Source organism: Triturus cristatus, chromosome 1_1, assembly GCF_964204655.1.
Source record: "Triturus cristatus chromosome 1_1, aTriCri1.1, whole genome shotgun sequence".
Lineage (NCBI taxonomy): Eukaryota > Metazoa > Chordata > Amphibia > Caudata > Salamandridae > Triturus > Triturus cristatus.
Window position 1 is genome coordinate 113684296 of NC_140579.1, and position 27595 is coordinate 113711890.

The 27595-nt window shown below is 48.3% G+C and overlaps 1 protein-coding gene across 3 annotated transcripts in view; it reads right to left on the reverse strand.

The window, feature by feature from the left end:
- LOC146869698 (saoe class I histocompatibility antigen, A alpha chain-like) overlaps positions 1 to 27595 on the reverse strand; it is a 274622-nt gene that overhangs the window by 87995 nt on the left and 159032 nt on the right. For all 3 annotated transcript variants that reach the window (XM_085612321.1, XM_085612399.1, XM_085612231.1), the window contains exon 5: positions 25613 to 25726. In XM_085612321.1, coding sequence (XP_085468447.1) covers positions 25613 to 25726 — 114 coding nt within the window. The remainder of the gene's footprint in view (positions 1 to 25612; positions 25727 to 27595) is intronic.

The following is a 27595-nucleotide window of genomic DNA, read 5'->3' on the forward strand; positions in this document are numbered from 1 at the left end:
CATCCCCATTGGGAAAGGAAGCCCCAGATCCAGCCTGTGAGGGACCAGTTGCCTTCATCCTGATGAATTTCAGAGGAAAGCTGATGCAGACGTTGGATGGCATCATATACTGTAGGTGCGTTATCTGGAATATACACACAGCAGCTGGAGCCAATCAATTTACACACACCACCACGATCAGCGAGGATGATGTCAAGGACCATACGATTTTGAAGTGTTACAAGGTGGTTCGCCTGTAGCTCTGCAGTGACGTTGCAGAGGGCACCAGCTGTTTTTGTGATGGTGGCCTCAAGGACCCTGGTCAGTCCTCGTATAGCCTGACTGTTTGCCATGGGACCCCAGAATGGGAGGAAACCCTTGAAGTCCCCGGCTTCCTGGCCTACTGTATCCTCAGCCGATATGACACCCCTACGTGAGCGGCGTAAAGCACCCTTCAACAGGTGGTAATCTCCATGGGTAGAATACGTTGGTGGAAGGAGGAAGGCAAGATAGCATGTGCCAGACCAGTTGCGGGGGAGCCAAGTTTAGTCTGCTGTGTCACAGATAAAATAAGTGTTGGGGGACGCCACCAACTTTGGAGTAGACTTTACATTTTTAATGATGTCACAGATACTAGTACCATCTTTCTTAGTTCCCAAGCCATGGATGCAGACATGGCCCTGCACATTTATAACATTCAGAGTGTTTTGTACATCAGGTAGTAGCCTTCTGGTGCTAAATGTGGAAAATGTTTGTCGAGAAGTTGAGTTAAATACCACCATCTCACAGAGTTCATCCGTTGATAATAGCAATGTTGATGAGTTGGTCAGGAAAAAAGGGGTATTGGTATTGCCAGACCTGTTCCGCCAGAAGTCATCTCAAAATGTTCCAAGTGCAGAATTGGCAGTACCATTGACAGTATAGGCCTCCTGTATCAACATCCACCATGCAAGACAGGACCCAGAGATGGAAAAAGGATAAGGAAAGAATGGATCTGAAAGAAACACGTTAGTTAGATTCCTCACCTTGGAATATCCCCAGGCGTCAGACTGGATCCGGAAGATTTTTGTAGAAATACCCCTTGCGCGTCGCTAGGCGTCGTCTGCGGCTCCGCGTCCGTCGTTGGCGTCGTGCGCCGGAATGACGTCGTCGGAGTACTTAGACGCCGCCCTCGCGCGCTGACGTCAGTTATTCTTTTTTCCGCGCCAGTAACCGCCGGCGTCGACACCGGTGCCACCTCCGATGCCGACTCTGGTCGACGTCGATCCCCGGTTCAGCCCCTGTCCGGTCCCGACGCCGATGCGACGCCGCTAGAGACACATCATGTCTATCGACCGGCTCCGATCATTCCTCCTGTTTACCAGGAATCGGATGACGGGGGCGACTGGGAGGGGTCCGAGGACCCTTTGGCCCTTCAAGGCCAACTTGCACAGGACTGGGGAGATGAACTGGGGGAGGCCAGTGGTTTGGATACCTCACCGGACACTGGATTCATCTCTCCTCCGACTGTGGCTTCAGAGGAGGGTGCAGCTTTTTCTGTGGTGCTGCGCAAGACGGCTGCGGCCCTTGGGCTTGAGCTGCCTGCCGTGGCTGTGAGGACTAACATCCTCACTGAGGTGCTTCAGTCTGCCGCATGCTCCACTGAGCCTCTGCTGCAATTCAATGAGGCCCTCAGTGACGTTCTGCAGGGCACCTGGTCCAAGCCCTCCACAGTCCCTCCTGTGGATAGGAACGTTGCCAGGCGCCACCGCCCTGCTCCGAGCGACCTCAGTTTTCTGTCCCAACACCCCACCCCCGAGAGTCTGGTTATCCAGGCCTCTACCTCCCAATCCTCCTTCCCGTCCGCTCCACCGGACCGGGATTCCAAGAGATTGGAACAGTTCGGTAAAAAGCTGTTCTCCTCGCTCAGTTTGGGCCTGCGGTCTTTGAACACCGCCTGTCTCTTGGACCGTTATTCCCACTCTCTGTGGGATACGGTGGAGGACGTGCTGCCCCTGTGCCCGGAGGAGGCCCGGGCACGGCTTTCCTCGGCTCTGGCCGATGGAAGAGATGCAGCGCGCCATGCCATCCGATGTGGACTCGACACTACGGACTCGCTGGGTAGGGCGATTTCTACCACGGTGGCGCTTCGACGTCACGCCTGGCTGCGGTCCACGTCCTTTTCAGGGGATGTCCAGAGCCCTCTCATGGACATGCCTTTTGATGGCGCTCGCCTTTTTGGTGAGAAAGCGGACAGTGCGCTGGCTCGCTTCAAGGACTCCCGGGCTACGGCCAAGTCCTTGGGCCTCTCGGCCCCGCGGCCACAAACTTCCGCTTTTCGCTCCTTTCGTGGCCAAGGAAGGGGCACCTCCTCACGTCCGCCTAGCCACCGACCGCAGAACCAGCCTGCACGCGGTCGCGGACGTGGTTTCAGCCGAGGCGGTACTGGGGGACAACGCGGTCAGTCCACATCCACCCCGGCAGCATCCGCCTCAAAGCCTTCCTAGTCCGAGCTTTCAGGCCCATTCCTCGCCAGTGGGGGGCCGGGTTCGCCATCACCTGCTCCACTGGCGTACCATCACTTCGGACAGGTGGGTGCTGCAAATCGTCCGAAGGGACTACTCCCTCCCCTTCGAGACGACCCCTCCAGCCATGCCACCACAGCACCACCGTATCTCGGAGGATCATTTGAATCTTCTGCGAGAGGTAGTTTCGGCCCTCTTGGCCAAAGAGGCCGTCGAGCGCGTTCCGAGCCCAGAAGTAGGTCATGGTTGTTATTCCCACTACTTTCTGGTTCCCAAGAAGGGCAAAGGACCTCCGGAACGTCAATGCCTTCCTCCGGAAGGAATGGCTCAAAATGTTGACTTTGGCTCAGGTTCTAGCTGCCCTAGACCCTGGAGACTGGATGGTAGTGTTGGACTTGCAGGACGCATATTTCCACATCCCCGTCCTGCCGGCCCACCGGCGTTACCTGCGGTTCACGGTGGGTCAGGAGCACTTTCAGTTCACCGTGCTCCCCTTCGGCCTTACCAGTGCCCCTCGGGTGTTCACGAAAGTGATGGCGGTGGTCGCAGCTCATCTGCGCAGATCAGGGGTTCCAGTCTTCCCCTATCTCGACGACTGGTTGTTGAAGGCGGGCTCGCCCAAGGCAGTCGTCTCCCACCTCCAGACTACGGCGGATCTCCTGCATTTGCTGGGGTTTTCCATCAACGTGCCGAAGTCACACCTGAGCCCCTCTCAGAAGCTCCTCTTCATCGGAGCGGTTCTCGATTCGGCGCAGTTCCGGGTTCATCCGCCAGAACAGCGAGTCCGGGATATACAGGCCCTGATTGCCATCTTTCGGCCTCTATCCTGGGTTTCGGTCAGGCTAGTGTTGCGGCTTCTGGGGCTGATGGCCTCCTGCATCCTACTAGTGCATCATGCCAGGCGGCGCATGCGGGCTCTGCAGTGGGACCTGAAGTTTCAGTGGGCCCAGCATCACGGCAACCTGTCCGACCATGTCTTGATCTCGGAGGGCACTGCACAGCAGTTACAGTGGTGGCTCACGGACCGCGATTGGGTCACGGGCAAGAGCCTCTCCCTACCCCTACCGGAGCATGTCGTAGTGACGGATGCGTCCCTCCTGGGATGGGGTGGCCATATGGGAGAGGCGGAGATCAGAGGCCTCTGGTCTCCGGCGGAGTCAAGCCTCCACATCAACTTGTTGGAGCTGAGAGCGATCTGACTTGCACTGAAAGCCTTCCTTCCCTCTGTCCGGGGAAGTGTCGTGCAGGTGTTCACGGACAACACCACCGCCATGTGGTATTGCAACAAACAGGGCGGGGTGGGGTCGTGGACCCTCTGTCAGGAGGCTCTGCGCCTCTGGACATGGCTGGAACACCAGGGCATCACCCTGGTGGTTCAACATCTGGTGGGCTCTCTGAACGCCAGAGCAGACGAACTCAGCCGCCGGTGCATGATGGATCACGAATGGCGTCTGAACTCCGAGGTGGCGCAAGGTCTCTTTCAGCAGTGGGAAGAGCCTTGGTTAGATCTATTCGCCACCGACGAGAATGCGCAATGTCAGCAGTTCTGCGCGTTGGAATTTCCAAGGCGGCGCTCGCTCGGCGACGCTTTTCGTCGCGAGTGGAGTGGCGGTCTGTTGTACGCCTTTCCGCCTATACCACTTCTGCCCAGAGTGCTGAAGAAGATCAGGCGCAACCGGGCCCAAGTCATCTTGGTGGCTCCGGATTGGGCATGAAGGTACTGGTATCCCGAGCTACTCAGTATGTTTACCGATCCTCCGATACGTCTGCCCCTTCGGGAGGATCTTCTGTCGCAGCAGCAGGGGACGGTCCTCCACCCGAATCTGTCCAGCCTCCACCTCCATGCGTGGAGATTGAGCGGCGGCAGTTGATGCCATTTGACTTGCCTCCTGAAGTCTGTGATATCATTCTGGCAGCCAGGTGTCCCTCCACAAAGACTGTATACGCCTGCCAGTTGGAACAAATTTGTGGCATAGTGCACAGCAAAGACTGTGGATCCCCTTTCCGCCCCTCTTTCTGAGGTTCTCCTCTTTCTTCTTTCTTTGGCCCAGCAGGGCTCTGCCCTGGGCACCTTGAAAGGTTATCTTGCTGCCATCTCTGCCTTCTTACGGCTTCCTGATCAGCCCTCTCTTTTCCAGTCCCCTGTAGTGTCACGCTTTCTTAAAGGCATTACTCACACGTTCCTGTCCCTTTCGTAATGCCTCAGTGGGACTTGAATCTTGTCCTAACATTTCTGATGTGCGCTCCCTTTGAGCCTCTTCACAATTGTCCTCTTCGTCTTCTGACTCTTAAGACTGCTTTCCTGGTAGCCATCACCTCGGCTAGACGGGTGAGTGAGCTCCAGGCTCTATCGTCCAAGCCTCCTTTTCTATCTGTTCATCCGGACAAGGTTGTCCTTCGGCCTCGTCCTTCCTTTCTACCGAAAGTGGTGACCCCCTTTCATCTTGGGCAATCTGTCACCTTGCCCACCTTCTTTCCGCCTCCGCATCCTTCCAAAGAGGAAGAGCGGCTCCACCGTCTGGACCCAAAACGTGCGCTTTCCTTTTATTTAGACCGCACAAAACAGTTCCGAGTGGACGACCAGCTTTTCGTTGGCTACGTGGGTGCAAAGAAGGGAAAAGCTGTGCACAAACGGACCATCTCCCGGTGGGTCGTTTTGTGTATAAAAATCTGTTATTCCTTGGCAAAAAAGGACCCTCCTGTTGGGCTGCGTGCCCATTCTACTCTGGGCACGGCGGCTACTACTGCTTTGGGACGGGGAGTCCCTTTGCAGGACATCTGTCAGGCGGCGACGTGGGCTTCGCTGCACACGTTTGCCAGGCACTATTGCCTAGACAGCCAAGTCCGGAGGGATGGCTTCTTTGGCCGTTCTGTCCTCCAGGACTTTCTGGTGTGATCTTGGTTCGCAGACCCACCACCGGGGTTGGTATTGCTTGGGTATCTATTCTAAGGTGAGGAATCTAACGAACGTGTTTCTTTCAGATGAACAAGTTACTTACCTTCGGTAACGATGTATCTGTAAGAAACATTAGTTAGTTAGATTCCTCACCGACCCACCCATCCTCCCCGTTCTGCGAACTGACATCTAGGGTTAAGGCTATCCTTTTCAGGGCCTAGATTTTTTGGCACCAGTGTCGGTCTCTTGCATGGCTCTGCGTTCCTGGCACGGAAAGCTATGTACAAGAACTGATGTCAGCGCGCCATGGCGGCGTCAAGTACTCCGACGTCATTCCGGCGCACGACGCCAACGACGGACGCGGAGCCGCAGACGACGCCTAGCGACGCGCATGGGGTATTGCTACAAACATCTTCCGGATCCAGTCTGACGCCTGGGGATATTCCAAGGTGAGGAATCTAACTAACTAATGTTTCTTACAGATACATCGTTACCGAAGGTAAGTAACTTGTTCGACAGGTTGTGTCATAGCATGCGGCATCAGTCCACATACCCAACAGTTGGAAGTATTTATGATCAGCTGATGATGATGTAACATTTGGACGAAGGTGTTATTGAAATATTCTGCACGGCGGGGTAATTCGTGGGCAGGTAACGTGAAATACTGATGCTCCGCAGGAGTGAGGGTAGGAGTTGGTGGGGTAACAGGATAGTAGATCAGTAACATCCAACCGATGATAGACAAGATGAGGGAGACAAACCGTGTCACCACGGTGGCCAGGAAGCACTTGCTATGTAGGAGACTGACATATCGTTTCTGCACTTGGGTGTATTGAACGGCTGCCATTGTACTAAGCCAGGGACCACTAGCGGCTGTCTGTGATTGCTTCACTGGATGCAGGTGCCAAGAGCCCTAGGGACGTACCTTAGTCTGACACACCAGCACCGGTCTCAGCCGGGAGATCACAGCTCTACAGCCTATAGGTACCCGGGCGAAGTCAAGGACCAGCCTTCTTTCTGGAACGCGAGTTATATCGGGTAGAAGTAGGGACAGTATGGTCGGGGAATAATTGTTCCTGAAGCTGAGCAGAGTTAGGGGAGAGTTCCACCTTTCCCTTCAGAAGACTGTCACTCACTGCTTCTGTAGATGTAGAATGCAATCTTGCATCGCTGAATGGAACAAACGGGACTATTTCTGTCTCTGAGTCTCCTTGTCCTTCTCTCACCCACTGATGATAGGGGAGAGGCAGAGGCACTCGTTTACAGTACGTTGCATGTATCCAGTTCTTTCAACCATCAACTTTCACAGCAGTGCGGGTGGCCAGTAACACCTGGTGGGGCTGTGTCCAGCGGGGTTCGGGGCTCTTAGTACGTTGAAAGTTGCGAATCAGAAGCCAGTCACCAGGTTGGATAATGTGTCCTGGGCCCTCACTTTTATCAGGTATGGCCTCATCCACCTGGTGGTAAAAGGTACGAAAGGTGTTAGTCAAACTGTACAGATAATCAGTCAACATCAGACAGTTTCTTAGGGCGTGGGACACTCCACACATTGGCAGGCCTCCCGAACACAATCTCATGGGGAGATAATCCGATTCTGGTATGGGCCGTTGTCCTGGCAGACAGTAGAGCAGAGGCAGAGCATCAACCCAAGTGACACCCGTCTCGGCTACAATTTTGGTCTTTAGGATGCCATTGTACACCTCCACTAGACTTGCTGACTGGGGGTGGTTAGCTGCATGGAATGTTTGTTTCATACCCAGTGCTGAACAGACATACGCCATTATTTGAGCCGTAAAGTGTGTCCCGTTGTCACTCCAGATCAAACGGGGCAAACCAAATCGTGGGAAGTATTCTTTCAATAGGATTTTGGCGGTAGTGATAGCGGTGCAGTCTTTGACAGGGTAAGCCTCTACCCATCGGCTGAAGGTACAGACCACCACCAGGACATATTTTAAATTGTTACATCTGTCCATCTGGATATAATTCATCTGGAGGGCTTCAAAAGGAAAGGTAGGAGAGGAGAATCCTCCTTCAGGATTTACTGTACATTTACCCAGGTTGTACATAAGGCTAATCATGCATGTTTTGACCAACTTCTCAGCATACGCTTGTATCTTTGAGTTATACCAGGTAGGTTCCAACAGCTTACATATCCCTTTTGTACTAATGTGAGCAGGGCCGTGGGCCATTGTAACTACCGGTAGCACATGACTGTAAGGCAACATCCATTGTCTCGCCATAGTGATACGGGCCCAACAACCATCTATTTCCTTTACCGGCAAATGCTCCGTCCACATCTCAGCTCCTCAGGGGTAGCATGGGACAGAATATCAATCACACTCTGTACTGTGTCTTCAACCATGCCCCCTTCTGCCACCCACCTGGCGGGACCTCCCACCTACATTCTTTCCTTTTTCTTAAGAGCTGTCCGTCTGGTCAGCCAAGGCATTGCCTTTTCCAACATCATCCGTCACTTTCTTATGCGCTTTACATTTTATAATGGCTACCTTTCTGGGAAATGTCAGGGAGTCTAATAATCGGTGAATTAGGGGGCCATGTTGAATATTAGTCCCATGTGAAGGAAGGAAATTCCTTTCTCCACAGTCTACCAAAGTTGTGAGCCACCCCAAAAGCATACTGACTGTCAGTGTAGATATTAACCGTTATTCCTTTGCTTAACTCACAGGCTCTAGTGAGGGCCACTAATTCTGCAGCCTAAGCAGAGCACTGTGGAATCTGAGCTGTTACTACTACTTGCTCCAATGTCGTGAGGGCGTAAGCGGCTGATGTGTTACCATCTGGCCCTCTGAGACATGATCCATCCACATACAGTGTACCTTCTGGATCTGTTATCGGGGTATCCTGTAAGTCAACCCGTCCCTTCGTCTCCCCCTCTGCCCTCAATATACAGTCATGTGGATCTAAATGGGCATCCTGAGTATCCAGTGGGAGTAATGTGGCGGGATTCAGTACAGTGCATCTTTTGATGTTAATGTGGCTGGAAAAGAGTGTCCATTCATATCCTGTGAGTTGTGCGCTAGTGAGGTACTGTGTCTTGGTGTTATTAAGGAGGGTATCCACAGAGTGGGGAACCATCAGAGTTAAGGGGGAGTTCATGATGATCCCCGCACTCTGACGGACCATGAGTGCGGCCGTCGCTGTCGCCCATAGGCATTCTGGGAGAGCCCTCGCAACAGGGTCTAAGGTAGCTGAAAAATAGGCACATGGCCGATGGTGATCTCCGAACATCTGGGTCAAGACAGCGCATGCACAACCGTCTGTCTCATGTACAAAAAGAAAAAATTGTTTGTTATAATCAGGAGTACCGAGGACTGAAGCAGTACACAGAGCTCTTTTTAAATCCTGGAAGGCCTGCGTATGCTCTCTAGTCCATGGAAAGGAGCTGTCTGATATGTCTTTAGTGGTGAGAGCATTAGTGGTGAGAGCAAGAAGAGGTTTGACCATGGCCAAAAAATTGGAAATCCACTGTCTGCAGTATGAGGTTAGGCCTATGAAAGCTCGTACCTGCTTTTGTGTTCATGGGGCCGCCATAGCATTGATAACGGCTACATGATCAGCGGTGAGCTGCCTTCCCACCTTCGAGAGGAGATGACCTAAATAGGTCACCTTCTCTTGACAAAACTGAAGCTTTTTTAAAGAGACCTTGTTGTTATGGAGGGCAAGGTGGCGTAACAAACAGAGGGTAGCCTCTTTACATGTCGGGGCAGAATTTGCAGCAATGAGGATGTCATCAACATACTGCAGCAGTGTGGAATTATCAGGGAGTTCCAAGGAATCTAGTTGACTTTTGAGAGCTTGGCTATAGATACTGGGGCTCTCGGTGAAGCCTTGAGGGGTGTGGCAAAATCTAAAACTCCGCCCACCAAGGAAGAAACCAAAAAAATGTGCTGTCAGGATGTATAGGAATACTGAAAAAAGCATTCTTCAGGTCTATGACAGAAAAGTGCGTGGCGTCAGAAGGGACCATCGTCAAGAGGGCTGTAATGTCTGGGACAACAGGGTATTGGGAGATCGTTATTTTGTTAAGGGCTCTCAGGTCAATCACAAATATGTATATTTTATGGGAGAGAGCATCTCCATTGGTCTTCTTAAGAACCGGAATAATGGGACTGTTACAGATATTACCACGTGTCTCCTCCACTACGCCCTTGTCCATCAATTCAGATATTATTGTTAAAAGGGCGACTTCTCCTTCCGCGGGTAGTCGATACTGCCGGAGGCGGGGAAGAAGGGTGCCTGGCTGAATGCGTACCACATGAGGGGGTATGTTGAGACACCCCACATCAGAGTCTAATGATGCCCAGAGGGAGGCAGGTAATGACTGCAACTCTGGTGGGAGAGGACCGGACAGATACATATAGGAGTCGGGTGTGGGGGAAATTGTTAGAGACACGCCTTGGGGACTACAGGATATAGTGGCATACAGAGCATTCAGTAAATCCATTCCTAATATTTTTTCACTGCAACCTGTAGTAAGGACCAAGGGAGCGTCAACATGGGGGGGGCCGAAATCGAGAGCGAGGGGTTCAGAAACAGGGCTGGTCACGGGTGTTCCCGCAAAACCCACGTCATTCAAATTGCCAGAAAGGGGTGCCTCCAGGACTGATACACGTGCAATAGAAGACCTAGTCGCCCCTGTGTCCAGAAGGAAAGACAGAGCATCCCCTGCAACTGACACTTGAACATATGGGCCCTTCTGGTCGACCGGAATTTGCACTTTCGAAATACCCTTTCCTTGGCTATCCTATGCTTGATAAAACCGTGTCTCGTCTACCTCTTCATAATCGTCATTGTAATAAGTACGTGTGGCTTCATACCCATCAAATTTGTTAGCAGGGCGTTGTTGTATGGTGTTGTCATCCCTATGTCTCCCCTCTCGGTCACTAGGGCGGTGTTGCCTTTGGTCTTTAGCAATCACCCCATCCTTGTGAACACGAGGCTATGTTTTACCTGTCCGTATGTTTTCTGTCAAAACAGGACACTCATCCACCCAGTGGCCGTAACCCTTACAATAGGCACATTGATCTGTCTGGAGAGGGCCGGAGGGAGTCGAGTGTCGTGCTCTTGGCGGCTGCTGAGGGGGCGGCCGGAAATTGCCACGGGTGTCAGGGCCTTTGGGAGGACAGGCCTGTTGCAGAAATACTTTCTATAGAATACCTGTACACTTTTGAAACGAAAGCAGGGTCCTGGTGGAATGCACCGCATGCGTGTGTCCCAGCAAAGACTTGCATGTCTTTAATAACAGTTTGAGCGTCAGCCGAATGCTGTCACCAAACCCAGAGAAATCTAGAGCAAAAATCAACTGCAACTAAAATAAATTTGAATGCAGTGTCCGAAATCAGTGAAGCACAGTGATGCAAATAAATGCAGCCGAAAGGCTTGTTGGAGGTCAACAGGTGTGTCTGTGATGGTTAAGCCACAGTGGAAGATTTAATTTGTTGCCAAATGGCACACCACAGGGCATATATTTGGGCCTCTTAATATAAACCAGGCCACCAATAACGTTGCTGTAGCAGTGAAATTGTGGCATCCACACCGGCATGTGCCGAAGCGACACCTTTGTGTGCCACTATCATTAAAGCAAGTCTGCTGTCTTGGTTGGGAATCAAACAATCGCCGACCCCAAAGATTGTTACAAAAGGGATATTTTGTTCATTTAAGTGTTGAGAATATTTAGAAGGAAAGCCTTTAGGTAAAGGGGTGCCATCTTTAATTGCATTGACGGCAGTTAAGAAATCACTATCTTTCCTCGTTTTAGAATGAGTAATTGCAGCAACAGTAGCCGTGGCGACTGCAGGTTTGGCTACTTCATCAGCCATGGAATTCCCTACAACTTGTGGTCTCACATGCTCATGACGCAAGGTATGCGTTACATGAGTTTGTGGCAACCTGTATTTGCGGTGTGCCACCTTAACCCAAAGCGTCTTATGCTTTATTGTGTTACCTTTAGAATCTTTCAATCTATTTTGCTGCCAATAATGTATATTATCATTAAAGGACTGTACACAGTAGTTCGAATCACACACTATAAGTGTAGGAAATTAAGGATCTGTATGTTCAAGTGCAAGAAGCAAAGCCTTCAGATCCGCCAACTGCGCAGTGCAGTCACCTAAAAACTGTGAGCGAGTTGTTCGAGGTTGGAATTCACCATTCAATATGACACCAATAACAGTAGTGCTTGCCGCTGAATATTGCTGCATAGAACCTGTAGTAGGTTAAGGTGAACCATCAGTGAAAATAATATATTAAGACTTACAAAAAAGAGGGCCAACGAAGCGGTAGCATTCATCTCCGCCATGTGGCCTGTTTCTGCTTGGTTCTGTCCTCTGCATTATCACCTTCCACTGTTCCCCGATGCACTGTGCAACACTCTCCTTGGACCTCGACATGGACTGCCATATTCTGTTTTGACACCACTGACACAGTTATCACACTGTGGATTGGACTTTTCCTCTCCCGATGTCCCTGTCATTCCCTGAAGGACACTGGCTGGCCCTCCACGGGCTGAGAATGTAAAGTGGGGTTCATATGGTCCTGTACTGCTCCAGCTGCAACACTCCAATAAATGTGCAATAAACTTTCATATTCACATAGCTGTGTCAAGTCTATGTTTTTTCAAGTGTGGTAGTATGGCTGAATGTAGGGTCAGTGATTCCCCCCCTACGTCTATGTTGCTCATGTTGTGGAACTTGGGTCACAGGGTGACACACTGCCGAATGCGTGCCGGGTGGCGCCGACACTGGAACGGAGACACACGCACTAGTCCTTTCCTTGTCCAGCCATGGACGGAAGCACGCCCAGAGCCCCGGGGTCATTGTTCACACCCCTATGCTGGACTGGCATACGCCAGGCCAGCCCACTCCGCTTACGCTCACAGGGTGGATGACAACGTTACATGTCCCGGGTCTTCCCTGTAGGGATCTGCTGCTCGCATGTCTAGTTGTCAGCATGCCACAGTCACTCCCTCACGGCTGGTTCACACCCACACCACAACCATTCTGCCCTTGCGTCACGGGACATGTGACCCTGCCAATAAAAAGGGCCTGGTGCACGTGCTGGACACCATTTCCACTCTCTAACTGGGTGTCTCCGTGTGGGTATCTAGTCTGCATGAGGGCCTAAGGCCCTGCCACCTCACATTGCCCAGTGCCGGGGGTAACATGATGGCGTGCGCACCACAGTACTCAATTATAAAAGGTCCATGGCTAGCGATGCACAGACTTGGTGGCAGCGGATACACTGCGAAAGGCACATGCACACCGCCACGGGACATTGACTGTCGGTGCAGTGAGATAGGGGCACCTTGTGTGCTGAGCGGGTGTGCAGCCTGTGATGATGCGCCGTCCTAGCGGTCAGGACTGGCAAGGATTGGTGTGAGCCCTGCTGGTCTGGAGTGTAGGCCTAGGGCCAACGGGCAGTGCGGTATTACCGTCATGTGTCGTCGCCTCGCGGCTCACAGAGTTAGTGGCACCCCTAGGGCTGAGCGGGTGTGCAGCCTGTGGTGAGGTCATGTACTGTGATATGTCCTCTGCCATAGCGAAATCAAGACCCACGATCATGTGTGTGACCTTGTGGCGTGCGGGGCTGCATGATGTGGAGGGTGCCATGGTCACGGGCCACAGGCTTGGAGCTCCCACCGGCATGTGGTGGGCTCTCTTGGAGACACGCCAGTGTCGGAAGGTGAGCAGTGAGGCCTGGTCGCAGAGGGCTTGGTTTCCGCTGAGGGCGGCGGGAGGGGCTAGGGTGCAGCAGCCTGTGTGCGCAGTGGCGGGAAAGCGATGATGGCGTGTGCTACTATATGGACTCTGCCATTCATGTCTCTGGCAACTGTTTCAGATGAGTGACCTGGGGGACAGCAGTGTACCGGCAGGTGATTGGAGACATACCGGTAGCTGCAGGTGAGCAGTGGGGCCTGGGTCCGCAGTGTCAGCACCCTTTCTCTCTCTCTCTCTCTCTCTTTCTCTCTTTTTCTCTTTTTCTCTTTCTCTTTCTCTTTCTCTTTCTCTTTCTCTTTCTCTTTCTCTTTCTCTCTCTCTCTCTCTCTCTCTCTCTCTCTCTCTCTCTCTCTCTCTCTCTCTCTTTCTCTTTCTCTTTCTCTTTCTCTTTCTCTTTCTCTTTCTCTTTCTCTTTCTCTTTCTCTTTCTCTTTCTCTTTCTCTTTCTCTTTCTCTTTCTCTTTCTCTTTCTCTCTCTCTCTCTCTTTCTCTCTCTCTTTCTCTCTCTCTTTCTCTCTCTCTCTCTCTCTCCCCTTCTATCCCTCTCATCCTCTCTCTCTCCTTCTCTCCCCTCTCTCTCTGCCGCTCTCTCTCTCTGTCCTTTGATGGGCACATAACACACCATCTTATCAGTATTTCTGTCTTGCAGGATGTGACTTACAGAAAGCCCAGGGAGACCCACCGTGCCTATTCATGATTGTTGTTTTTTGTTTGCTATTTATTGTTTCATTTGCAATTAAAGGTTTTATTTTCATAATATGATCTAACTGTATGTTTCAATTTTTCTGGCCACAACTGTATGTTAGGTGTTGTGATTGTGCGACGACGGCAATTTGTTTGCTCCATGGTTTCGTGGAGTTGATGTGCATTCTCTTTGTCCACAGGAGGGGTGGGGTGGGTCCAGGGGGTGCGGGGGAGTGGTAGTGTGTGCTGTTGCCCTCTTGGGCTCCGGGCTGCATGTGCAGTTGCTCGGGGGCATCTGTTCTTCATGTTTGGCTATGGGCTGTGCTCCCTTGTCTGGTGCCGGTTATCGTCCGACTTTACACCAGGTCAGAGCAGGTGTTAGTTTCCTGCTGCTAACGTGCCTTATCGCATGTTTTGTGTTCTCGCAAATCTAGCTGGTCGTTGAGAATGTTGCGGTGTGGTTTTTTTGCAGCTTGGAGAATGGTGCAATAAATTTATCGCGACTTTGGCTGCGATAGAGTGCCGTTAACCCGGCAATACCTCCTTGAGAATATGGCCCACAGTTTCCCTAATATACGGAGGGAAAAAGGAAAAGCAAGCTAAGCTACTGCACCTGGTGGAGGACATACTGAAATTAGAGGGAGAACTTAATGCCTCAACAGAGTGAAATAAAACACACATTCTCAACCTGACCAAAGAGGAATATCGAATTGAGGCGAGAGAGATGGCCAAAACAATTATTAGCCATAAACTGGGGACTATACAGAAGCTGGGAGATAAGGCGAGCAAACTCTTGGCCTGGTTAGATAAGAGGGAGTTGGCAAGCCGCCTAGTTACAGAGCTGTGGACAGAGACTGGGGAGCACCTAATGGACCCGCAGGCTATTGTGGACGAATTCACCAAATATTATAAACAACTTTATGTATCCAGGACCTCTAGACAAAACATAGAGACTAAAGAAGTATTGGAGGAAATCCATATGCCAGTTTTAACAGAAGAGGATAACATTTTGTTAGAGGGTGACATAGCGCAAGATGAAATAGCACAGGCCATTCGTTCTCTCCAGACGGGTAAGGTGATGGGCCCAAATAGGTTACCAATAGAACTCTACAAACTGCGACCAGCTATAATAGCTCCCCATCTTAAGGCAATGTTTGTGGAGAGTCTTTAAAATGGACTTCTTCCGCAGTACCAGAGAATAGCCACTTTGTTAGTCCTACACAAAGACAGTAAACCTAAAAGCAGTTGCACATCGTATCGACCCATATCACTGCTAAATGCAGAGGGCAAAATTCTAGCTAAATTACTAGCCACCTGACTGGTCCGGGTTATACCCGAGTTGGTTCATCCCAATCAGTCTGGCTTTATGCCATCACGAAACACAGCCCTAAACCTACGGAGAGTGCATGGGGTGATGGGGAGGGCGAACACCATAATGAAAGACGGGTGGTATCCTTAGATGCTACTATGGCATTTGACACCATAGAATGGCCATATCTCTTTGCTGTCTTGAAGAGGTTAGGATTTGGTCCCAAGTTTATTACCTGGGTCTGACTATTATATGCCGACCCACTTGCACAGGTCATAGTCAACAATTAAAAATCAGCAGCTTTTCATCTCCACAGAGGGACGAGCCAAAGGTGCCCCTTGTCCCCCCTGTTATTTGCACTCACACTGGGGCTTCTGGCTTGTTGGATCCAGAGTGACCCTGTAATTCGAGGGCTACGCTAGACGGAGGGCAAGGAGGACCGTATATCTCTCAATGCGGATGATATTTTGCTATACCTGGCCTCCCCAAAGAGGTCCCTACATAGGGTTCTTAATATTTTTACTAATTTTGGCACATACTCCGGATACACCATCAATTGGTATAAATCACTTATCTTTGTATTAAAGGGCCATCCACCAACCATGCCAAAAGAGTATCAAATACCGATAGATACGGGGGGAATCAAATATCTGGGGATTTTTATTACTATGGACCCCAAATTGTTCTATACCTCAAACCTGTTACCACCGCTACAACGGCTGAGGAGCGATGTGGAACACTGGAAGGCTCTTCCGCTGTCACTTTTGGGCAGAGCTGTACTTTTTAAAATGATGTCACTGCCGCGGTTGCTGTACATTCTCCAGAACACACCTGCCCTTGTCCCCGCATCCTATTTTCGATTAGTGGAAGCTATGCAGAGAACATTGCTTTGGGGGAATAGCCAGTCTTGAATCTCATTTCCAAAACTTGTAAAAGGCTGGTATGACAGGGAAATCGGGTTACCAGACATCAGAAAATACTACTGGGCAGCACAGCTAGTGGCCATCAATCACTGCATAGATCAGCCCCAGAATGATCCGGCAAATGCCATGGACAGATGGCTACCACACGGTAGCAATCATACACCAGCGTTGTATTCAAAGCCCGCAAAACTTCACCTGACGATGACGGGTCCCACAAAACACTCTGTGCAAGTGTGGCATTTGGTCCAGAGGAGTATGGGAAGGGCGAAGACTATAACACAGGCTACCACACTATGGGATACTGAAAAACTGGATTCCCTTTGGAGAACGAAGGGATTTGATAAATGGGATACAATAGTGATCTCACGGGTGGGTGACCTTTGGGCTAAGGGAGGGGTGGTGCCTTTCTCAGCCCTCCAGCAGAGTTACAAATTAGCTGACACCGAGCGGTTCCGCTAGATACAGGTGCGGCACACCCTGCAAGCTGCGATCCCGAAGGGATAAACCCCTCCTGAGTCCTCACCCCTCGAGGATAGACTCCTGGATGGGCACATGCCCCATAAGGCCATTTCTCTAACAGATTCCAAACTTATAAATCACTCACCTAACTCACTCCCACAACTTCGTGCAAAATAGGAAAGCGACCTTGCAGATCTAGAAGAAGAGGAGTGGATGGAAGCAAAACCATCCCCAAGGCAAGGGGCAATATGCTCAAAAGTAAAGCTGGTACAGCTAAAAATATTGCACAGGATCTACGTCACAGGTCCAACATTGGCCAAAATGGGATATAGGGAGGAGTCTAGCTGTATGTGGCCAAGAAGGCACATTTTTCATATAAATGGGAATGCCCTCATATCAACAGATACACAACCAGAGTTACCTCTTGTATGGGGGAAGCTATGGGAGAACCAGTGACGGCGGATGCCAAGCGGTGCTTGTTACACATATGGGAACCAACGGACTTGAGGAACAAAGAGAAAACACGGGTGGCACTAGGCTTGATGGTTGCCAAGAGAAACATTGCTAGAAAGTGGGGAGTGCAGTCAGTTCCAACACTGAGGGAATGGGAAGAGGATATGGACTGGTGCATGGTTAGGGAGAAAACAGTGTATACATCAAGGGGATGTTGTAAGGAATAGATGCAAATATGGGGGAAATGGAATACATATAGAGGGAGCATCTGTGAGCCACCCAAGGTACCGTCGCAATTAGCCCCGGAGGAGTCAGACGTCTAATGTTCTAGTGGATTCCGGCCAGGACAGAATTAATCTAACATTGCTGAACTGTATGCACCACATTACTGACTACTTTGATGTGTTAAAAGTAATAATGAAAATCGGTGCTGTTGTTTTCTTAACAATAAAAAGAATTACAAAAAAATAATATATATATATATATATTTCAACTGGTAGTCCAACCCCACGTTCAAATGGCTTGGAGGAAAGATTTGACGATTCATGTCCTCCACAGATATGTTTGCGGCCAAGGAACCTAGAGAGATAAGTGGTTTTTCATCAGGAATGTCAAAATGGCCATGCAGAGAGAGGGCTCCTGACTGACCAGTTGGGATAGGAGGACATTAACACTGATTGGCTTCTCTGGGGCATGCAGAATCTGAAAGAACAGACTATGTTCTGAGCTTGATTTCCAACATACCTGTGTGCACACCCCGCTGTGCATGTAGCTGCTTGGAAGCACTGGATGAGATATGGTGGTGAACATCAAAGAACTTCCTGGAATCAAACCTGTGTAAACCTAAAAACTGACCCTTCAGCCCACAATAGATTCCCTCCTATGATAACCTTTGGCCTGTGCCCAACACCAGCCAGTGTGGGTTTACTCAGGCACCGCTGATTAGCTGTCTAAATGAATTACCTCAGAACCCGTTTTATGAATCCCCACCAAGTGACAGCTATACATTCCTTTGGGCCCCTAGACCTACTTTAAGTGACCATCATATAAAGCGACCTTCTCTTCTCAAACACAGCATTCTGCAGAGCCCTCATGAGAAGGTTTCAGGATGACCAATACTCAGACACTTTATCACGTCTCTGTTTGTTTTCTAAAACATGTCATGTTTAATTTCTTCGCTTGGCACATGGGCAGGTTCTGAGTGCAATTTTCACAGGGATATAGTCACAGGTTCCAGAGGGGTTTTTGGGCCACCTCCTCAGCCACATTTGTGGACAGAAAAGCTGCTCCGGTTGAGTGATCTATTGTCAGTCCTACTGCTCTTTTTGCTGCTGAAGCCACAGCGCAGACCGCCACCTAAGAGTCACAAAGGCCCTAGGTGCAGACACTCTGAGTCAGCGATGAAGACCTGGATCAGCAGGTTCTGCATCTCATGAAGCTTCTCAGTAGAGTCACAAAGGCCCCAGGCACTGCAGGCACAAAGGCCCCAGGCGCTGCAGGTGCAGACAGTGCAGGTCAGCGATTAAGAACTGGATCAGCAGGTTCTGCATCTCATGAAGCTTCTCAGTAGAGTCACAAAGGCCCCAGGCGCTGCAGGCACAGACACTGCAGGTCAGTGATGAAGACTTGGATCAGCAGGATCTGCATCTCATGAAGCTTCTCAGTAGAGTCACAAAGTCCTCAGGTGCAGACCGTGCAGGTCAGAGAAGAAGAAATGGATTAGCACAAGTTGCATCTCTTGAAGCCTCTCAGTAGATTCACAAAGGCCCCAGGCGTTGCAGGCACAGACACTGCAGGTCAGCGATGAAGAACTGGATCAGTACGGGCTGGATCACATGAAGCCATTCAGTAGAGTCACAAAGGCCCCACGCACAGACAGTGTGGGACAGCGAAGAAGATCTGGATCAGCAGGAGCTGCATATCTTGAAACCTCTTAGTAGAGTCACAAAGGCCCCAGGTGCAGACACTGCAGGTCAGTTATGAAGAACTGGATCAGCAGGAGCTGCATCTCTTGAAGCCTCTCAGTAGAGTCACAAAGGGCCCAGGCGTTGCAGGCATAGACAGTGCCTGGGTCAGCGATTAAGCAGTGGATCAGTACAGGCTGCATCACATGAAGATTGTCAGTAGAGTCACAAAGGCCCCAGGCGCAGACACTGCAGGTCAATGATGAAGAACTGGATCAGCAGGAGCTGCATCTCTTGAAGCCTCTCAGTGGAGTCCAAAAAACCTCAGGCTCTGCAGGCGCAGGCAGTGTGGGTCAGTCATGAAGAACTGGATCAGCAGGAACTGCATCTCTTGAAGATTGTCAGTAGAGACACAAAGGCCCCAGGCGCAGACACTGAAGGTCAATGATGAAGAACTGGATCAGCAGGAGCTGCATCTCTTGATGCCTCTCAGTAGAGTCACAAAGGCCCCAGGTGCAGACAGTGTGGGTCAGTGATGAAGAACTGGATCAGCAGGAGCTGCATCTCTTGAAGCCTCTCAGTAGAGTCACAAAGGCTCCAGGCCCTGCTGGCGCAAACACTGCAGGTCACTGATGAAGAACTGGATCAGCAGGAGCTGCATCTCTTGAGGCCTCTCAGAAGACTCACAAAAGCCCCAGGTGCAGAGACTGCGAGTCAGCGATGAGGAACTGGATCAGCAGAAGCTGCATCTGAAGCCTCTCAGTAGAGTCACAAAGGCCCCAGGTGCAGACAGTGTGGGGCAGCAAAGAAGATCTGGATCAGCAGGAGCTGCATATCTTGAAGCCTCTTAGTAGAGTCACAGAGGCCCCAGGTGCAGACACTGCAGGTTAGTTATGAAGAAATGGATCAGCAGGAGCTGCATCTCTTGAAACCTCTCAGTGGAGTCACAAAAACCTCAGGCTCTGCAGGCGCAGGCAGTGTGGGTCAGTCATCAGGAACTGCATCTCTTGAAGATTGTCAGTAGAGTCACAAAGGCCCCAGGCGCAGACACTGCAGGTCAATGATGAAGAACTCGATCAGCAGGAGCTGCATCTCTGAAAGCCTCTCAGTAGAGTCACAAAGGCTCCAGGCCCTGCTGGCGCAAACACTGCAGGTCAGTGATGAAGAACGCGATCAGCAGGAGCTGCATCTCTTGAGGCCTCTCAGTAGCGTCACAAAGGCCCCAGGTGCTGCAGGCGTAGACAGTGCAGGTCAGTGATGATGAACTGGATCAGCAGGGGCTGCATCTCTTGAAGCCTCTCAGTAGAGTCACAAAGGCCCCAGGTGCTGCAGGCGTAGACAGTGCAGGTCAGTGATGATGAACTGGATCAGCAGGGGCTGCATCTCTTGAAGCCTCTCAGTAGAGTCACAAAGGCCCCAGGAGCAGACAGTGCGGATCAGTGATGAAGAACTGGATCAGCAGGAGCTGCATCTCTTGAAGCCTCTCAGTAGAGTCACAAAGGCCCCCAGGTGTTGCAGGTACAGACACTGCAGGTCAGTGATGAAGAACTGGATCAGCAGGAGCTGCATCTCTTGAGGCCTCTCAGAAGAGTCACAAAAGCCCCAGATGCAGAGACTGCGAGTCAGCGATGAGGAACTGGATCAGCAGAAGCTGCATCTGAAGCCTCTCAGTAGAGTCACAAAGACCCCAGGAGCAGACAGTGCGGGTCAGTGATGAAGAACTGGATCAGCAGGAGCTGCATCTATTGAAGCCTCTCAGTAAAGTCACAAAGGCCCCAGGCACAGACAGTGCGGGTCAGTGATGAAGAACTGGATCAGCAGGAGCTGCATCTATTGAAGCCTCTCAGTAAAGTCACAAAGGCCCCAGGCACAGACAGTGTGGGTCAGTGATGAAGAACTGGATCAGCAGGAGCTGGATATTCCCAAGTGTGTCCTTCGAGGTAAAGGCGGAGGGAGGAGCACATAGTAGAACCTGAAGCCCTCCTGAGGAGGGGCTGGAGCAGACGAGGCACAGGTGACCGTGACTTATTTAAAACATCATATCCGCTCACTTATAGAAGAATAGTCACCCGCTGAAATGAGAATCACAACCCAGCTTCATTCCATCCCCTTTCAGCATCCCTCCAGTAGGTGCACCACTGAACTACTTCCCCATGCATTACCCCAGAATTCTCCATCACCCTCCCTGAACTGACTCCTCCAATGTGTTACAGGGCAGGACAGGGACAGATTGAAAGGACAGGGATGACTGCTTACACAGCCGCAGGACTTGAACCTGCCTCTAAGAGTCAAATAACACAGAAATAAGGGAAGCACATCAGCTACATCCCATGGTATACTCAGGGTTTGGAGACTCTCTGGGGCCACCGATATACCATAGCCCATTGTATACTCTGTGCTTTGTAGCCTATCTCAGGCAACTGATAGACCATAGCCCATAGTATACTTTGTGCTTTCTACTCTCCAAGGACACTGATGCCACACCATGGCCCACAGCACACACAGTGCTGTGTATCCTCTCAAATAACATTTCTAAACCACAAAAGGAAGCGATTACAAAACTTAAGAATGACCCATCAATAGTAATTAAACAAGCCGATAAGGGAGGTTCTATTGTTGTATGGGACACCCAAGATTATACTGTGGAAGTTCTAAAATAACTGGACAACAAAGAATGTTATCGTAAGATTGATAAAGATCCTACAGTTGAAATACAAAGAGACTTGTCGGTAATACTTAAGGATAGTTTTGACCAATGGTTTGTGGGACCAAAGGAATTCCATTTCCTAAATAAGAACCATATAAGAGTCCCATTGTTATACATGCTTCCCAAGGTTCACAAAATTGAAACCCATCCGCCAAGGAGGCCAATTGTTTCTGGGTGCGAATCAGTGTTAGAGCCTATATCAAAGTATGTGGACTTTTTTCTCAAACCTTTCATGTAAGATGTATCTTCAAACATCCGTGATAAAACTGATTTTATTAACAAGATAGAATCAACAAGGTTTGATATTGGAGAACAAATACTAGTCACCTTGGATGTGGTGTCTTTGTACACCCAGATACCCCAGGATGACGGGTCATCGGTGATTGAAATCTTTTTGGATACACGACCTAAACCAGACAGGGTCCCTATGGAATTTATTATGCAGTTAGCCAACCGTTGCACTACGTAAGAACTATTTTAAGTTTGGTATGGATTTTTTTTTCAGATAAAAGGATGAGCCATGGGTTGTCCCTTTGCCCCAGAGCTGGCAGTACTATATATGGCCAAATTCGAGGAGAGATATATTTACAACAACAACCCATTTTCTCAGCATATTTCGAATTGGGTCCGCTATATAGACGATATATTCATGGTATGGACCGGCAATGAAGACAACTTGCTTCAGTTTCATGGATAGTTAAATGCAAGGACGGCTCATATTAAGTTTAGTATGAATCACGCCCCGCAAAGGATGACATTTTTGGATGTTGAAGTTTATGTTTCTGAAGAAAGTCTGGTTACAACACTTCATAAAAAACTGACAGACAGAAATAAAGCCCTTCACTACACAAGTCACCATCCACGAAGCTTACGGGATAACTTAACCTTTTGGGCAGTTTTTGAGGATCAAGCGTACCTGCTCATTTAAAGATGAATACACCTTCCATGCAAACAATCTGCTTAATAGGTTAAAAGACCGTGGGTACCCAAAAAACTATTTAAAAATGCCATGAAGAGAGCCTGGTGGACACCCAGAGAGACTCTCTTACAAAAGAAAGAAAAATCCTCCACTGATCGTCTAGTTTGTGTGACTACATTTTGTCCCAACACAATTTTTTTTTAAAGTTATCCACCAAAATTGGCAAATGATCCAGAATTTGGATACGTTGTTCTCCAGAACTCCTCTGTTTGCCCTCAAAAAGGAAAGCAGCACTGGCAATCAAGTGGTTTGTGCATTTATACCAAGAACAGCACCAAAGAATACATTGCGTGAACAATTATCCCTACCACCAATTACAGGCCACCATAAGTGTGGCACTTGTGCATGTTGTGACCAATCAATTGAAGACTCCATCTTTTCATATAATGATGTGAACTGGAAGCACGACACATTTACAAATTGCAAAATAAAGAATGTTGTTTACGGAATCTTGTGCCCGTGCCCCAAACTTTATATTGTACCAATCAGGAGGTAAGACAAAGAATAACACAACACAAATCGAGAATCCGTAAGAAAGTGCAGACGGCCCGTTGGTTAACCACTGGATAAATAACAACCATGTAGAGAACCATGTAGAGATGGACCTACTATGGAGTATAATATCTAAGATCGAACAAGATCTAGGAGGAGGTGATCTGGACAGAAAATTTATTCAAAGAGAGGCCTTGCTAATTGTAAAATTTAATACAGCAGTAGATGGGATTTATGAGTTTTCTGAAATATACAAATTATAAGTTTGGAATCAGAATATCTGAGACATATATCCGAACCAGAATATTTGAGACATATATCCTAATCGCAGCCAAGTGGTACATTTGCTCAAAATGGCTGCAGGACCATTAGATGACAAGCTCATTTCCTTAGTCATGTGGAATCTTCAAATGTTTCTTTCTTTATTAACTGTATCATTGACAGTCCTTAAGGGATTACGCATTGTGAGAATATGTCTCCCCAAAAAATAGTGGTCAAATCAAAGAAAAACATCCAGAGACACACATTTGTCCAAGTTAAAATATTCCTTGGTAATTTCAAGCGTGTGTTTACTGCATGTCACTGGTGAAACTACATCACCCACAATTCCTGCGGGCAAGCCTTTGGACGTAAGAAACACGGCTGCCACCCGGAAGTTTAAATACATTGTCGAGAAGAAACTCACTACTTGGACGTTTTCTATGGCCGCCGGAGTTGGAGAAAAAAGATGCCGCTATACCCACGGAGGTTATCTTAACGGTACGATTTTAATAATCACTTTGGAGATAACATGCAAAAAGAATGTACATCCTAATTAGGCGGAGGCTCTCAAATGTGTTTTCTCAAAAAACAGCAGTTCACCATGAGACACCTTGTAAAAATATCATATACACATCGTACAACCCAGAGAGGGCGTTCTATTTTTAATGCAGTTTCTCCTAAGTTTTAATAAACGCAAACGCAGAATGATTAGGTCTATGAAGCCGCGTTTTTTCCAGGTGACATTTTTGAAAGAAAACAATTGTAAAAGTCAAAGGACCGCGTGGCACTCAGTTTGATTTAAAAAATTAAAAAAGAAAAAAACGTGTCATTTTGAACGGTTCAATATCATCCATTCCTTCATTATCTATTTTTTGGATAGACTTTCATGAAGATTAACTATGGTGCCCATTTTGAAACAAGAAGAAGTACAAGGTACGAGAATTCATGAAAGTCAGATTACAACTGGTCATTAATAGTCCTTGAAAATAAGATCTCCATTTTCAATTTTTGTCTATTTTAGATACATGTCCAAAAGGAATGACAATGACCACAAGAGACAACATGGTTTTATTTAGAAGAAAGTTGTTTTCTACTTGAAAAGAGAACTACATGCATATAAATCGGACATAAAACTGAATTCCTCTTTATGTTTCTTTTTTGCTCTTTTTAATTTTGATATCCCTACAGTCACTTGAATGTGAACAGACAGCATGATTCGTTTTGAATAGATGAGATCGGATGATCTCACGAATAGGTAACTACGCTTACTCAATCATGCATGGAGGTTACGTTTGATTAATAAGAGGTTTTAATGGCATGACGCAGTTGGTAACATACGTTTAATTCTTGTTTTTCCAGCTTTTGGTCCTGAAGAGAACCCTATAAATGTGTATTTGGGTTCGAAACGCGTCGACCGCTCATTATTATCCAAACAAGTGGAATAAAAAAAGATTACCCCTTGTTGTTTTCAAGTATAGGAATAGAAAATATGTATGAATTTTTTGTCCATGTTTGAAACACGGGGATTTTGAGAATAGTGTACTGTTTGTTTATCAAAAATCCTCCATTCATACAAACATTACAAATCAACTATCCTCAATCCACACCAACAATTTCCAAAAGACATATTTTCTACCATCAATTTAAATAAAAACAAAATGATGATTTTTGATAAATAAAATAATTTTTTCAAAGAAATAAACAAATTTGAAATAGCAATGAACATTCCTGGGTCACATTGAATCGGTCATGTGTGTCCAATTGAAGGAAGTGATTAAAGAAACATCAGTATTGACTTTTTGTTGTTGTTTACGTGTATCCTCTCAGGGCACAGTTATGACACCACAGCCCACAATGCACCTTTCTGAAGACAATGCTTTCACAGCACAATCCATGGCATACGCTGCTTTTCAGCCTTCAAGTGTCCTATAGCGCCGCATATCTTACTCGGAGCTGGTCCAGGAAGGCACAGGGTGTCTCAGCTAACCAGCCATTCAGAGCAGCTGAAACATGGAGCCCAATTTTCATTGGTGGAAGACTAGCTAATCACCAGATTGTTACAATCCTGGGCAACTTTAAGATGTGTTCATACATTGGGTGGGGGGTGGAGACTGAGCAGTGAACAGGTGCCAACAATGAGCTGCATCAGCAGGGCATCAACAAGGAAATATCTGCTTCACCAACCTCACTGTAAAGCAGGAAGGTCTCAAAGCATGGATGTGTCTCCACCCCTGATGCAAGAGGCAGACGTTATTCACCTGCACCCCCCACATGAATCTGGAAGTGATGGTACCTCCCACTAACAATATCAAACAGAACCAACTTACCTCGCATGTTTCTCCTTGAGTAGACAAACCAAACGACACCAGCGAGCAGTCCAACACCCACGAGGGCCCCAATGACGCCTCCAATAATTACCCCCATTGGAGGAGATTTGTCTTCTGTGGGACAGACGGACAGTTACAGTGTTACAGAGCAGAGATCACTTTCAAAATTAGATTTAAGACGCGGTATCAATAAGAACTGCCAGGTATGAATATCTCTGTGAGTTAAGAGTCAGAGCTATAACCTGCACTCGGAACAGAGGTCTGATCCTAATACAGCCCAAGGTATACTCGGTGCTCTGTAACCACTGTACTGCACTCCTATCACACCACAATCCACGGTATACTCACTGCTCTGTAGCCTTCCAGGGGACACTACTATCACACCACAGTCTGTCAGGATGGGTAAATACGATGTCGCTGTATGCCAAGATATGTGAAGGCCCGACAATGGCAATACCAATAAATGCAATGTCAATACCAGTAGAAACAATGTTGATGTACGCCACGATCTAGGCACACATAACAATGTCAATATCAGTAAAGACAACATCGATGTAGGCTATGACAACTTTACGCACAATATTGAGAATGCTGGTGATGAAGCAAGAACTTGTAGAAAAGAGACTTGCTCGGAAGCAATTCTCTCCTCTAATTTACTAACGAGTAACTAAAGATTGTTCGTGTAAAACGAATGCGCATTACATAAAAACGCGGGTTAGTGAAGCTTGCTTATGTTTTTAATAACATGAATAACATAAACGAAGGACTAAAACCGCTTTAAACGGGAAATCTTTATTGCGCATGCATCAACTGCATCTATGACGAGCTGTCGCTTGGAGGGAAATTCTTGCGCATGAGCAGAAGCTATAAAAATGGAGTCTTGAAGGCTTGCGTGCATGGCATCTGCTTAGCTGAAAGGAAAACAACTTATTATACTAACGCTAATGCGGGAAAAGTATTAATAAGTAATTGGAAATAGAGTAGAGGTGGGTGGTATACAGTGAAACCATTTGTTTTTGAATTTAATATTTGTTTTTCTGACTTTACTATTAGTGCGCATTTGGGCCTCATGTATAACTGGAGTGATCTGAGCAAAAGGTGACTGCGCATGTCCACTGGAAATTAACCCGGAATGATGACTCCATATTTGAATCACAGCCAAGGCCGCAGAGTGCTAGATCCTGGGAATGGAGGGTCAAGAGTTTGAGAAAATGGACTTACATTGAAGAACATTGTTAATTTGTTGCAGATAAAAATAAATACGTGTGTGAAACCAGAAATATGAATACAAATTAAGGGGATGGGTTAGCGAACAATGGTCGAATTAATTAAAGTGACATATAAGCATGGTGTGATGATCTTCCCCCCTAGCCTGACCAATCATATTGCGTATTTTTACGATATTGAAACTTTAGTGGGTGGAACATGGAGAACGAAAGGTATAATTAAGAATGCCTTAGTTAGTTAGAGAAAGAAGCAGAGCTCGGGATGCTGTCCGTCGGATGGAGATTTGCTGAATGCGGTGACTGAGAAGGAGAGAACCAGATGCTAAGACTCGTGAGTGCTGTCCAAGTAGCGGGAGTTGCTGCTGTGGGGAACGGGAGCTGAGAGAGCTGAAGATCGCGGAGGAATCTCGAGGAGGAAGAGAGTGTCAGAGAAGGGTGCAGCGTTATTAGAGAGGCCTACTGTCCTGTCCTGATTCCTGTCGTGAAACCTTTGTCTCCTGATCGTCCCGGGGGACCCACACCAGCCCTTTGGCAGGGGGTTGGTCTTCACACTATTCTTGGTAAATATAAATTTCCGTTATTTAGCCATATGCTCTTTTCTCTCTATCCTCTCTTTTCCTTGGTCATATGTTCATTGCGTAGAGTCCATGTTATGTTTGATTGATGATTTAATTGATTTTTCTCTCCACTGAATGAGGGCGATTGCACTGTGTATTTGGAATGGTTCACATGCATTTGAAATTTAGATAAAAGATTT